We start from the raw sequence: 14,869 nt of genomic DNA on the forward strand, positions 1-14,869 counted from the left end.
TTAAACCAAGCTTAAAGAGGAACTAAAGCAATCACTAACCTTTTTATAGTAACTTATAGCAAAGATTTGCCTAGATGGCAGGCTTGTATAAAGAAGTAAATTATCCTACCTCCTTATAGCTGTATAGAGCTGCATTGGCTGATAGAGCAGCATCTCTGGATGTAGTTCAGAGAGAAGTGAGAAATATTTATAAAATCCTAAACTATGGGGCAATTAAATCAATAATAAGATATGACTCAACAACAGGACAAGACAGAAAACAATAAGAAGTCTGCTTTTATTTATAAAGGATATACATCAGTTTATGACAGAGCTCAATGCAAAAAGCTTTTAAAATGGCCCAGAAGTGACTACTGCTCACCCTGTCCTCCTGCCTGGCACCCCAGGGATGCAGAGAGCAGCAAGGCATGGTGCATTTCTCCTCTGCAAGGAGATAGCAGGAGTGCTCCAATAAAATACAAATGCTGCAGCCTCAGCCAGCTTTTAGGCCTTTGAAGATAATCACACCTTAAAGTCACCCCCTGGGCAAGATGTATTTGCCAGAGAAGAGCTCAAATGTTGATTAAAGAAGGCAATAATACTAGTCATTAAGCAATAATGAAGTTCTACTGCTCTTTAGAAAGAGGAGGGAGGTGTTCCTAACTCCCTCCTGCTCCTGCTGTTGCTCACTTCACCCTTTCTGTTGCTGGTTCCAGAGGGTTGGTCCTACTGCTGTCCATGAGGAGGAGCAAGTCCTTGGAGGGATGCTGCGTGTCATGGAACCATAGGGTCACAGAGCATCCCAAGTTGGAAGGGACCCACAAGGACTGTCCAGTCCAACTCCTGCCTCCACCCAGGACCATGCACCAGACCTGCAGTTTCCATGTAATCAGATGTTGTTGAGACAAAATTTTTGGAAGACAGCATTGAAGCCATATAGGGAAGCTCCTACAGGTGACTGAGAAGTGATATTTAGAATTAAACATGCAATACAGAAATGCAAAGACGTCTCTTTTGTCTGGAAGGTAAGCCTGGGCAAGTATTGCTATGATCTTGACATCTTGGTAAGTTTTTCAGCACCCTGTGGAGACAGAGCCAGTGTGTGGCTGTTGCTGTTTCCAGTCGCACTGACTGCTGCTGGAGCTGAGGGGACAAAAAATTTGCATTAGGAAGCAGCCACATTCATTATCGCAATACTCAGCTTTCCTTTGAGCTGGGAAAAAAAAAAAAAAAAAAAGTGGTTATCGCTCTTCACACGTGGACTCTTCACTGATTTCCTGGTCACCTGGCCCGCAAGGGAACCTGGTGCAGAACGAGGGAGGAAGGGCTGGCGGCTGGGCGGGCATACCGGGGCACACCGGAGGGCTCCGGGACGGAACTGCCACAGCTCCCCAGGCTCGCTGAGGAGAAGGCCGCGTGGCCCTGAGCCGCGGAGCCGCGGCGGGGGGAAGGCAGGCGCGGCCCGGCCGCTGGGGCCGCCTCCTGACGTCGGGAACCTGCCGTGCGCGGGGCGGGGCGGGCGCCGGGAGCGGGCGGGCAGAGCCGGCTGCGGGGCGCGGCGCCCGGCCTGTCCCCGCGCCCAGGGCCGGAGCAGGTAGGGCGGCGGGCGGCTCCCCCGGAGGGAGGGCGCGGGGCCGGGGGGAGGCCGCGCCGCGCAGACAAAGGGCCGGGTCCGGCCCGCGGGGGGGCTTCGCGCTGCACCTGGGGCCGAGCTCCGCGCTCCGCCGCTGCTGACGGCCCGCGCGGTTCCTCCCCGAACGCTCGGGCCCGGCCGGGGCCGCGGGGAGAGAGCGGGGGCCGTTCGCCCCGGGTGCGTGACCGGGCCGCGGGGGCGAAGCGGCCGGATCAGCGCCGCCGGGAACCACGTACGGACGGGGCGTCGCGGAGCCGCCCGGCAGCATCTATCCGTCTGCTCTGCGTCGAGGGGCAGCCCTGCCGCACGCTGCGGGGTAGGGGAGACCCAGCCCTGTTCCTAAATGCACCGGGAAACGCAGCTTCGGTCTCGGGAAAGAAGAGGAGACGATGCCCTGACGTGCGCTGCTTTTTTCCTTCTTCCTTCAGGCAGAGAGAAGAGAGGAAAATGCGATATTGCGGGAGAGCGAGGAGGAGAGGCAGCAGGGCTGTGCTCTGTGCTGCCGGCCTGTAGCAGCGACAACAAACAGGTGTGGCTTTGCGTTCCCGAGAAGTGCTGCTTTAACCTCCCCCCCCGGGTGAGAGCTGCCTCTTTGCCATCCCTTCCGAAAAGGGGATGCTGCTTCCTGCCGGTGGGAATTGCAGCTTGTGATTCCTACCCACTGGTAGCACTTCTATCAGCACCTGTGAGAAGGGAGGAAGCAATTGTGAGTGCCCAGCTTATCTGTCTGGAAGTGGGATGAGCGATAAAGAGGCTGTTCTGCTCTCAGCACTGCTGTCGCTGCTCCTGGGAGTCTGCTGTGGAGCCTGGTTATGTCATCATCCTGATGTTTTGGCCCAGGTCTTGGAGGATGGAGAAACATGAGCTGTGCTTTGTGTGCAGTGAGTTGCTAACTACCAGAAAATGTTTTGGAAAAGTTTTTTGTTTTTTAAACCGTATTTTGGTATTTCAGTGGTTGGATTCAGACGCATATTGCATCTTTGAAATCCCTTGCTCAGCCTTACTTTGCTGTGGGAATATGTCCAGGGCTGCAGAGCAGTGGCTCCTACCAGCGGCACATGGAATGCATGCTTCACCAACGCTTGTGGTCAGAAAAAAATCAATGCAAACGCAGGTTGCAGGCAGCCACTTTGGCTCCCATGGCTCAGGAAAGTTTGGGATCTGCAGCTGTGCACTGATGTTCTTCCATACTTCAGTAGCAGCTCACTATGTGTTCCTCTTTTTTGTGTGTTTAGGATGCGTGAAGATTAAGTGCCAAGTGCCAAAATGAGTGTGACTTCGTGGTTCTTGGTGAGCAGCGCTGGCATTCGCCATCGGCTCCCAAGAGAGATGATATTTGTTGGCAGAGATGACTGTGAATTGATGCTCCAGGTAATGTGGCTTTCCTACTCTCTTTAAAAGATGCAGAAGGTGTAATGCTGGGGGTGTATAGAGATATTGTGTGCTTTCCTCAAAAGACATCTTTTAAAACATGCTTTTATGTTGAGTATGTAATTCCCACAAAGAGCTCATATATTAATGAAAGTGCAAGTGAGGCTTCTTTCAAACAGCTTTGTCATCAGATGGATGAAGGATAGGAGCATCCAGGATCATACAGATAGGAGCTGTACTGGTAGGAGATTAATCACGTGGAACAGATTAACCGTCTTGATGCAACAGAAGTAGTAAGCAAAGACATACCACTCCGTCCTGATCTGCAAGCGATTGAATTACTGGGTTTTGTGGCATGTGATTTGGAGGGGAGCAGGATGTTTTTGCCTGTTTTCCCCACTACTGGAAGTTTGATGAAATTTCAGAGCTTGTATCTCTTGGTTGGTTGGTTTACTTGTTTATTAATTTTTATCATGGTAGGAAATGCTGATCTCTAGCAGAGAAATGCTGGCTATTTTGGTGGGGTGACTAAGGCATTGTCCTCCTGCTCCCAAAGTAATTGTGTTACTTGGGCAAGCTTGCAGCTTGCATTAGTGCGCTCCATGCAAGCATATCTTTTTGCTGGACTGACTCCAACGTGCCTGAAGTGTTGACTGTGGTCTGATGTTTGACAGTGCCATGTAATGGACGTCACTCCAAATAAATGGAGCTGGAATCTTGTGAATAGCTTTTGACAGGAGCAGCTTAGCTCAGGACTTTGTAGAAGCTCACAATTAAATTGATATTTCTGCTAGACTTGTGTGTGAATATTTGAAGTACAAAAGAAATTTGGTTGCACCTGTCTGTCGCCCTTTTGCTCCTTTACAGAAGTGGCAGAAGATTTTGTGGATCATCTGTAAAGCCTCTGTGGCTGCTGGTGTTACTGTAAGGGAGTTTCCTGAACAACGGGGCCTCCCTCCCCATTGCTTCCACTGATAACCCAGTAACAGCTATTTCCTAAATGCTTTGCTGACATCCTTCCAGGCAGGCTGTGTTTGTAGCTACTGTGCAGATTTTGTATGATACGTCAGCAGGAGGTCTGCTGAGGGGACAGAAGTTCTTACTTATAGCTGTATTTGGAAGGCAGTTGTTTGTTAAGGTGTTGTCTGGCTCTAATAAAATGGTAGTGTCCAGAAAAGGAGAGCTTGCAGTATTTGTGCTGCTCTGCTAGTTGGCAGTGAAGGAAATGGCTCTGCCATTTGGTGTGTCAGCTTGAAGCATACTCTGGTTTGACAGCAGATCATTTGTTTGGGTTTTCCGATGAATCACACTATCTTTTATTTCATTTTTCCACGTCTGACAGGTGAGATGTGTAATGGTGAGACACTTACAATGTCTTAATGTTTTCTGTAAGTCTGCATTTGCTCAGAAACCTGATGGCTGTATTTTCTTGTGACTTAAAGGGAAACAACATGTACAATGGCCTTACTATGGCCTTACTATTCAAAAATGGCTTGAGACTCTGGGTGCACCTTAATTAAGTACCCTATAAAGGTATTCAAGTTTTCTTTACAGCCAGGGCTTCACACATGGAGAATCACAGTTCTCGAGCTGTGCAGTCCAACATGAAAGTACCCAAATATCACTAATTGTGAAGATGTGCTGCTTATTTCACTGGTTATTTATGGGGTTAACTGGACAGCATGGACTCTGAAGTTCCCCATACTTCATGGAGTTTTTAATGCTGCTTTAAAAGTCTAAACTGGCTTGTTAATGTTGCATGTGGGCTGGCAACCTTGCAGTGCTATAAACTTGTCATGCTCTTCTCTACAAGGTAAATGAAGTGGGATTCTTGGAGGAGCCAGCAGTATCAGTGAGAAGAAGGATGCAGTTGCGTTTGGGGACTGGCAGGTGGTGGGAGGTGGTAGAGGAGATTTTCGTAAAAGACATTTCTATTGTTTTGCTGGAATGAAGGCTCTGAGCTGTCAGTAAGAGCCAGCTGCTTATGTTTGTGGGCTGAATTATATGACCCTTTATAAACATATTAGTTTACTATATTATATAGTTCATATTATATTATATAGTTATATTAGTTTACTATAGTATTATATTAACATACTAGTCTTGAGTAATGCAGCTTTTTCTCAGATCACGTGAATGGTCTTATTTTGAACAGCATGTAATTTTCCTAGCCATTTGCTTATAAAGATGTTTTCCCAAGAGCTTTCTTGGGCTCCAGCTGACATGACTGTTGTAAGATGATGGGTAGGAGAGAGGCTCAAGTGCACTCTTGATATCCAGGCGAAGTTGCATGTGAGCAGATGGAGGATGAGGTCTAAAAATAGGCTTTTTCCCTACTGTGACTGTCCGTGTCACAGAATCGTTGTGCAGGTTGGCACAATTGATTGTCCTGGGGAAAGCTTAAGGAGCTGGGAGGTTATTGGAGCTGATGGACAGAGCTCTTGTGGCAGTGTAACTGTCATATTCCTCCGGTGATGACACTGAAATTATGTGTTCACTGAATGGTTATTTTGGATATAGACTTCAAGATACGGGCACTCACTACTCCCATGTGCAGAGTTGAGAACAGACTGGCATTGTCTAGGAGGGGGGCTGGATGATCTGGGCACTGTTTTTCATCTCTAAGATTATTTCTGCTTAGTGATTTCATTGTGATATGGTCTGTGGTCCCCTTTCAACAGGGCTCCAACATGCAACACAAGAGATAAGCTCTTCTAGTCCTGAAGATCTAGCAGACTTGCCTTTCTCATCTTACTGTTTTAGGAACGCCTTGTCTTTGGAAGTTTCTTGGCAAAGTTACTTTAAGGTATCAGATCCCTAAACAGCAAAAAATGATGTCTTTGTTACCAAACAATCAAGCCTTAGTTTCACCTGAGTTTACAGGTACTACATTTGCTTTCTAGTTAACAAAGAAAGCCATGGTCTTCAAGCTTAAAATTAAGTAGATTTGGTAGTGGGGAAACAATCTGCCTTGGAATCCTCTATACCTACTAAGAGGATTAGAAATATTGTAAAGGTTTTCTCAGCACTGTAAGGATCCTTGTACAAGTAAATGTGAGATTTACATTGGGTTTGAATGTTAATGCATGAGGACAATGCCACGTAGTGTGCTTTGGCATGCAGTGTTGTTATGCATAGTCAAGGGCTCGTTCTGCTCTCTTTCTGATGATCATAATTTGATTCCTTTTAGAATCCCATTTGCTCCCCTTGGATAAGTAAACCAACAGCAAGAGTGTGGAAACTTAAACCTTTGCTAATTTGCTCTAGCAGGTTTTTCGTAAAGCTTTGTGAAAATGGGAAGTAATTTTCTGAAAGTGTTCAATGTTTTCTTTTTCCTTTCTTTTTTTCTCCTAAAAGAAAGAGTTGTATTGGTGGCTTATTATGGTGTTTGGGTTTTTTTTTTTGACAATGTAGAGTGAAGTAACTCCCTCCCCCACTGCATTTTTCATGTGAAGTATAATTGCCAGCTTTATCAGCTGTGATCATTTGCTTAATGTGATGGATATTTACTTGCATTAGCAAAATGTTTATGTAGTGCGGAGTTTTTGTTTAACCATTGAAACCTTCTCTCCACCCCTAAACAAAGCATATTTGTCATTTTGGCTAAGTGTAAATATTTAATGGAAAGGAGAGCAGCGTCATGATTTCCCTGTCGTTGTTTAAAAGAGATGTTTATTGGAAAAAATGAGAAAGGAAAACATTTAAGCAGTTCCGTTGTGTTTTTGCCTCCTACAGAGCAGCAGTTGTCCTACACAGTATCAGTTTGTACTCCAGCAGGCAGATGGTGTGATGCTTCTGTTTCAGGTGTGGCCTTTGTCCTGCTTGTCAGTTAGGACAGCTTGGCTCTTCCTGTTATGAGCATCTGCTTTCAGTTGCTTACAACTTTTCTAAACTTTCTAGCTGTTTAAGGTGCAAGTTTATGTTCCAGGCATCTGCTTTAGGCAGAGTATTCTGGAATAGACTGACTCCATTCTTCAGTCTTCTTAGAGAATGGGTCTGAGGAAAACGCTGCTTTCTTCATGTAAGCTATTTAGAAGTATATTTAACCTGTACTTTGAAGTTCTTGTGCTGCAGAGCTGGAGGTGATGTTTATCAAGAGGGAATCCCCAGGTGATGGGTTTTCCCATTGATAATGTGTTTGGCTGAGGCGCAGACGTTTGAACAAGGTTGAAGTTCATATGCAGTCAGTGGGGACAGCTTAGAGACTATTGTTTTTAGTGATGTTTCATCTGAGAGTGAGGTTGGTGAGGTTATGGGTTGGAGGACAGGTTGGGCTAGGTGCAGGGATGCACAAGGCTGATATTTGTGGTCAGCAGCTTTGCGTCCAGGCAGAGGCCAGTCATGAGTAGGGTCCCCCAGGGGTCTGTGTTGGGACCAGTGATCTTCAACATCTTTATAAATGACACAGGCAGTGGTATGTATCGAGTGTACTCTCAGCAACTTCACTGGTGACTCCAAGCTGAGTGGTGCAGCTGACACAACAGTAGAAAGGGATGCCATCCAGAGAGCCCTGGACAGGCTTGAAAAGTGGCCCCACATGAACCAAATGAGGTTCAATAAGGACAGGTGCAAGGTGTGTTACACTTGGGTCAGGGCAGTCGCAGATAGGTGTACAGACTGGGGAAAGAACTCATTGTGAGCAGCCCTGCAAAGAACAGCTTGGGGGTCCTGATGGACAAAATGACAAGTCTGAGGCAGTGTTTGCTCTTGCTACCTGGGAGGTCAACTGCATCCTGGGCTGCATTAAAAGAGGGGTGGCAGAAGAGTGAGGGAGGGCTTGTTCCCCTCTGCTCTGCCATTGTTTGAATACTTCTTGAGTACTGTATCCAGGCCTGGGACTTGGAGAAGAAGGGTGTGGAACTGTTAGAGCCAGCCTAGAGGGCCACAAAAATAACCAGAGGTCTGGAACACCTTTCCTACGAAGAAAGGTTGAGAGAGCTGGGTTTAGTAATTCTGGAAAATAGAAAGCTCTGGGGACACCTCATTTCAGCCTTCCAGTTTTTGAAGGGAGCTTATGAGGAGCGGGAGTAACTTTTTACATGGCCTAATAGTGATAGGACAAGGGGGAATTGCTTTAAACTTTGAGGGGAGATTTAGATTAGGTGTCATGAAGAAGTTCTTTACTCAGAGGGCAGTGAGGCCCTGGCACTTCTGCCCAAAGAGCTGTGGGTGCCTCATCCTTTGAGGTGCCCAAGGCTGGGCTGGATGGGACCCTGTGCAGCCTGAGCTGGTAGAGGGTGATAGCCCACAGCAGGGGGTTGGAGCTGGGTGGCTTTAAGGTCCCTTCCAGTCTAAGTCATTCTTCTATGTGCGAGTAGCTGCCCTAGACTAGATTAGATCAAGGTTCATCTAGCCCAGTATCCTCACTGGGGCTGTGGTCAAAGCAGCTCTCGAGAAAGCTGGTACAGTACTTGCTCAACTTCCTACAGTTTATGTTTCAGAGAGCTAATTGCTGGCTCTTTGCTCATTTTGGTCAGTGGGTTTCTATCTCACAGCAGCTAGCCAACAGATCAAGGCTGGGCTGAGCAGGTACAACAGGAAGGTTTGTGTGCATGCATAGAGAAGGAGCACAGAGAGGGGAAGCTGCAGGGCTTAGAACATGGTGAACATAGGGCACAAGCAGCTCAGTGTGAGGAAGGTGGGTGCTGCTGTATGCAGTAGGGAGCAGCATTTCCCTCAGGCCTGAGGTGGGCTTGCTGTTGCTCTGGTGTCAGCAAATAGCTGTGGAAGCTACCAGCCAAGTATCTGTCACTGGTCCATATGGGGGATCAAGTGACACTTGTGCTATCAGCCAGTTCAGTTCACGAGCCCCTACCACAGGGTTATTCTTTGGGCAAATGGCATAAACGCTGACGATGCTGCTTGAATAGACGTTTTCCTTTAGCTTGTTTTGGTAAAAAGCGAGGCAATTACAAGCATCCTAGGCATTGAAAGAGCATTCCTATGGCTGCTATGTCAAGTGTTTATAACTGCAGAGCAGTTAGGATGTCCAGTGTGAAGACTGTCTGTGTGATCCTGCTTCTGTCCCTGGTGCATATGCATGAAGGTACAGTCTGTTCCTGTGCCATTATCCAGTAGTTTTACCTGTACGAGACCTGTCCCGTGCTCAACACACGAAGTGCATGGTGCCCTCTGCAAATAACGCAGTGTAGTTACGAGCTTTGTGTGTGTGTGACAAGTAGTTGAATTAAGGCTTCATTGACCTGACGTGTCCTGCATTCCCCAGGCTGTATTTGATAACACAGTGTCTCTCTGATGTAGCTTGATAATCATTTACATAAACAAGTGTGAATAGATGCAGCATAGCTTGTCTGTGCTGGGAGGAAGCAGGTGGTGTGAACTCGGTAGGTGCTTTTCTGATGCTTCTGGGTGAATGCACTGCTGTACAGAAGCCAGACCCTTCCATGACGGGTATCTTCTACACTGGAAACTCTCTCTGGGAGTGATAGGGGACCTCAGGCCTGGTGTCCCAACCTCCCTCCTGCAGGACCAGGGGTGGAGGAGGAAGCTGCAGACAGGACAGACTGTGCAGTTAACTGGAGGGTGTCAACCAGCACCTGTCTGTCCCTGGGTGTTAGGAACTGCAGTGGTTCTGAGACGTTCATCCCTGAGGTGCCACAAAGGAAGGAGGTGTCTTGAAGGCAGAAGGAAAAGGATGTGACCTTCGGAAGCCTCAGATTTCTGCTCATAAGTTCTTCCAGGTGCTGGGCAACAGCTGTGGCAATTCCAGACCTGTTGCTGTTTGGTTCCTGCCTCTCCTGTTGTTTCCTCTTCATGTGGGATTGATGGGAGGGCTGTGCCCAGTGAGGGGATGCGGTGTAGGGCAGTCAGCATGCCAGGACCAACAAACCATGAGGGGAGGTCATTGCTTCCCTGTGACATAAAAGACAGAAGGGCTGCGGGGGACTGGAGGGAGGATTTGTCCCTGCAGAGGACCCGTCCATGTCTGCAACTGACCACAGTCTTGATCCAAACTGTGTTATGCAGCTGTACTGAAAATGTAAAGGCTTCTCACACCAGAGGTGTTGCTTGCCCATGCCTCCTCTGTGGCCCTGCAAAATGGAGGGAAGGCAACCTATCTGCAAGCTGCACGCTCCCCGCCTCAGGTGAGGACCAGCGCTTAGATCTCTGGAACCTGTGCTCTGCTTCTAGAAAGGAACTAGCAAGCAAAACCCGATTCTAGCCCAGAATAACAGCTTAAATTGTTATGGAAACTGTGCCAGCCTCCAAATCCCTTTGCCAAGCTATGGGGATTACGGTTTCATTTTCCTGAGGGATTTCTTTCTTTTGTTCAGTGCCTTATTTTTGCATGAATACTCAGGCCCTGGCCCTGCAGAGGATTCACTAGATAGATCCACAACCTTAGCTGCAGCAAAACTAGCGGCAGGAACCTGCAGCTCAGAATGAGGTGCAGAATGAGGGTGGCTGCTCATGCTGAAGAGAGGTCTGTCTACTTGTGTGGAGTCATGCAGAAGCCAGCCTGTGTCCCTGGAAGCAGTGTCTGCCTTCTGGAGGGACATCTTGTCTGCAGCCAGAATGAGGCAGGATGGAGCATTCACACATCACTGATATATATATATATATATATCCTGGAAAAGTACTGAAGTGGCCAGTATGCAGAACTCTATGAAACACATAGCAATGAAAGAGGGAGACCCAGTGTACAGCTATCATTAAAAGTTACCGAGATTTTACTTTTAAGGCAAAAGCCTTAAAAGTAAACTTGGCCTGTGTGCCAGGTTATTTTGTTGTTGTTTGTTTGATGTTGCCTCTGTCTCTCTTCTTTCTAAAGTGGGGCAATGGGAGAGGTTTGTATTTCCTTACTGGGACGCTTGTGCAGAGCACATCGCTGGCAGAACTGCAACCTGTTCACTGTGGAAAGTATTCAAGCAAGTGTTTATTGCACGCTGCCACCAGAATGCTGCAGATATCCTGTGCCAGACGTGCAGAACAGACTGTGGTTAGGAACAGGGAAACTGCTCTTGTTTGTTTATTTTATCTCCAACACCACGATGCCTTGCAGCATTGGCAGGGCTGAGGTCCAAATCTCAACCCAGGGCAGTAGGCTTTTGCCCATGCTAATTCTGCTGGGGAAAAAAGCAGCATCTGTATCTGCATAGACAGCTGAGCTGCGTCTGCTCCCCGACCCCGTGGGGAAATGCAGACTGTTTGACTCTATTTTTTTCCTCCTGCCTGCTTTAGCAGGTCTCATTTCTGTGTGCGTTTTGCTTGGTGTCTCTGCAGGTTCTTGCTTCGTCCTGCATGTCGTGCTCCATACATCAGAGCCTTCCTCAAACACAGTGCTGTTGATCATCTGCTGTTTGCAGCACACATAAATGATGCGATATTTGCTTCTGTGGAGACTCCTGCATATTTGGAAAGCAGCTTTTGCTGCTTCTACGCTAAGCAGGGGCCTTTGGGGGTGTTCAGGGAAAGACTGGATGTTGTGTTGAGGGACATGGTTTAGTGGGAGCTATTGGGAATAGGTGAACGGTTGGACTGGATGATCTTTTAGGTCTTTTCCAACCCTGGTGATTCTATGATTCTATGATTTGCTGACCTGATGTGTGCAGTTATGAGAATCACAAGCAGGTTGTTGGCTGCATGCCTCATGGGGACTGATGCAAGGTTTTGGTCCAGATTTGAGACTGGCAGATGCTCCTTGAGACCAGGAGATGCTGTTCCTATCTGGTATTGGAGATAACTCCTCCTTAATGTCATCTTGGAAGAAAGGGCAACTGTAAAATACCTCTGTCTTTGGATACGTGCAGCATGTGCATTTCAGCTATGAGACATTTAAAACACGGTGCGTTCGTTGTAGGCATTATGTGGGAGAAGCAAGAGAGCCTTACATTAGGAAGTGATTTGAATGTCTGGAAGTGCAAATGCTGCACGAGTTCAGTATGGTAAGAAATCAGTGTCTGTTTTCCCTTCAGAGAAGTTACAATTGTTAACCAGAAAAGCATGCTCTGTGTTTTTCCAATAGTTGTTATTTGCTAATAGGACTGATGCTGGCACATGGTGAGAAGGCTGTGGCCCTTCTTTATGCCCTCTCTCTGAGTGTAGCCTTACTTCTTGCTGCCAGATCACTTGTGCCTAGCAGCAGACCTTCCTTCCCTGCCTTCTTTTCCCCCCTCAGTCTCAACTGAGATTTTGATAGCTTTACTATCTTGTAAATATGTGCTCTTAAACTAAGGCTTCCTTTGCTTGGTATTCAGTCAGTTGCAGTTTTTTGAGCTTATGAGACTCTGGTTTCCTAACTCACCTTTTGTGATTCAAAGGTTCATTCATTAGAAACAGCTGGCTTGCTGAACTGAATTGACTTGAGCAAGGCCTTCGACATGGGCCCCCACCACATCCTCATCTCCAAATTGGAGGGATGTGGATTTGGTGGGTGGACCACTTGATGGATAAGAATCTGGTTGAAAGACTGCAGACAGGGTGGTCATCAATGGCTCTATGTCCAGGTGGAGGCCGGTAACGAGTGGCATCCCCCAGGGGTCTGTCTTGGGACCGGTGCTCTTCAACATCTTTATCAACGACATCAATGTAGGAATCGAGTGCACCCTCAGCAAGTTTGCTGATGACACCAAGCTGAGCGGTGCGGTCGAAGGTTGCATTTCAACATGGTGGAAGGAAGGGATGCCATTCAGAGGGACCTCGAGAGGCTAGAAAGGTGGGCCCGGGTGAACCTGATGAGGTTCAACACGGCAAAGTGCAAAGTTTTGCACTTGGCCCAGAGGAATCCCAGGCATCCGTACAGGCTGGAAGGAGAGGTCCTTGAGAGCAGCCCTGTGGAGAAGGACCTGGGGGTCCTGATAGATGAAAAGCTTAACATGAGCCAACAGTGTGCTCTTGCGGCTCAGAAAGCAAATGGTATCCTGGGCTCCATCAGAAGAGGGGTGGCCAGCAGGGACAGGGAGATGATTGTCCCCCTCTACTCTGCTCTTGTGAGGCCCCATCTGGAATACTGCGTCCAAGTGTGGAGCCCGCAGTACAAGAAAGACAGGGAGCTGTTGGAGAGGGTCCAGAGGAGAGCCAGAAAGATGATCAGGGGGCTGGAGTACCTCCCCTATGAGGACAGGCTGAGGGAGCTGGGCTTGTTCAGCCTGGAGAAAAGAAGGCTGCAGGGTGACCTCATTGCAGCCTTTCAATACCTAAAGGGAGCCTACAGAGGGGAGGGGAATCAACTCTTTGAAAGGGTTGATAAATGCAGGACAAGGGGAAATGGTTTTAAGTTGAGGGAGGGGAGATTTACATTGGATGTCAGGGGGAAGTTCTTTACCCAGAGAGTGGTGAGGTGCTGGAACAGCTGCCCAGAGAGGCTGTGGATGCCCCGTCCCTGGAGGTGTTCAAGGCCAGGTTGGATGGGGCCCTGGGCAGCCTGGTTTAGCATTAAACGTGGAGGTTGGTGGCCCTGCCTGTGGCAGGGGGGGTTGGAGATTCATGATCCTTGAGGTCCCTTCCAACCCTGGTGATTCTGTGATTCTGTGACTTCAGCAGGTATGTTCTGGTGCTCTCATCTGTTGCCAGTGTGGAATGTGGCTAGGCTTTGCTTGGAAGTGGGATTGAGGCGTTAATCATCATCAGAGATGATTCTGCTCTTCTCCTAGAACAAAAGCACTATCAGCCTCCAGGCAGCTGCTGTCACTGCAAGAAAGAACAGCTCATGTTGTGACTGATGTTGAAATAAACCACACCTTGGTTCTCAAGAGTGACCTTTGGCAAATTGCATCAAAATAAACAAGGTGTGCAATTTTAGTTATTTTAGGTTGAGTTTCCTTGGAGACAGGCTCTTAGGAACTTCTGTTGCCAGTTCTTGTGATGTTTGCTGCTGAGAAAACTGAGAAAATTTTTCTCAAAAAAAAAAAAAACCTCATGAATTTCACAGGACTGTGAGCTGTACAACACTGCCTTGTCCTAATATGCTCTTTAAAGGGATGCTGAGAAGTTTCAAGACTGTGGGTCAGATATGCTATATCACTGCGACTGCTTTTGCAAAGGGCTGTCTTGAACGCAGCTGAAACTTCTGTGGAGGATGGGAAATTCTGGCATAAATAGGTCCCATCAGTGACTTTTGCTTTTATGTAGGGGAGTATCATGGTGCTGGAATACATCTCTGCCCTCTGGGTTGATCCTTGTCTGTTTTGGGACCGGGAGTGGCTCTAGTCAGCTGTTGTAAAATACAGCAGTCCAAAGGCTGAGCTGACTTACAGCAGGGTCAGGTCCAGGGCAGACCAAATTTTTAGGAGACAGCTGCTTCCCTGAAGTAAACCCTGTATATTTATTAAATGGCTTGCGACTTGGTGCAAGATAAAATCTGCCTTAACTTTTGTGCCTGGACTGAATTCTTGAGGCAGAAGATATTCAGCCCTTGCAGGGAGGCTAAAGGGTTTGTTCTGCCTTTAAATTCTGTTAATCTTTAAATGAATGCTGTAAAAAGCTAAAGCAAACACTGTGACACCAGTTATTCAGCTCTCCTTCCCGTCCCACTGGGGACAGTGATAGCCACCCACAGTACTGAGTTGCTGAGGGACGTGGGGATACCTCATGCATGCATCTGTGTAGTGCAGGTGGGATACTTGTGTGTGGTAGTCCTTGGGAAGAACAAAGTCCTGCAGATAGTTTAGTTTGTAAGGATAAAGCCTCTGTGTTTTCATCAAGGAATTCCCCTGAAATAGTCTCTGCCTCTGCTTGCCCACAAGGAAATGGGTAATGGCTTAGTGAGAGCGGTGCTGTGGAAACCAGCCTGTTCATGCTTGGGAAAAGGGAAGGACTTATTTTTCAACAAGAGCTTGTTGTTTGGTGCCCAGGAGGAAGGTGTGCTCAGTCTGGCTGGGCTCCCTGCTGGAGCAGCATGCCTTCCCCTGCTCTGAGATTCAGGGA

The 14,869-nt window shown here is 47.7% G+C and overlaps 1 protein-coding gene across 5 annotated transcripts in view; it reads left to right on the forward strand.

The window, feature by feature from the left end:
- Positions 1-1,482: 1,482 nt before the first annotated feature.
- CEP170B (centrosomal protein 170B) overlaps positions 1,483-14,869 on the forward strand; it is a 55,554-nt gene continuing 42,167 nt past the window's right edge. For all 5 annotated transcript variants that reach the window (XM_048948022.1, XM_048948023.1, XM_048948026.1 and 2 more), the window contains exons 1-3: positions 1,483-1,573; positions 2,041-2,141; positions 2,848-2,983. In XM_048948022.1, the coding sequence (XP_048803979.1) occupies positions 2,879-2,983 (105 nt within the window). In that variant the 5' untranslated portion in view covers positions 1,483-1,573; positions 2,041-2,141; positions 2,848-2,878. The remainder of the gene's footprint in view (positions 1,574-2,040; positions 2,142-2,847; positions 2,984-14,869) is intronic.

Source organism: Lagopus muta, chromosome 6 (assembly GCF_023343835.1).
Source record: "Lagopus muta isolate bLagMut1 chromosome 6, bLagMut1 primary, whole genome shotgun sequence".
In the NCBI taxonomy this organism is placed as follows: domain Eukaryota; kingdom Metazoa; phylum Chordata; class Aves; order Galliformes; family Phasianidae; genus Lagopus; species Lagopus muta.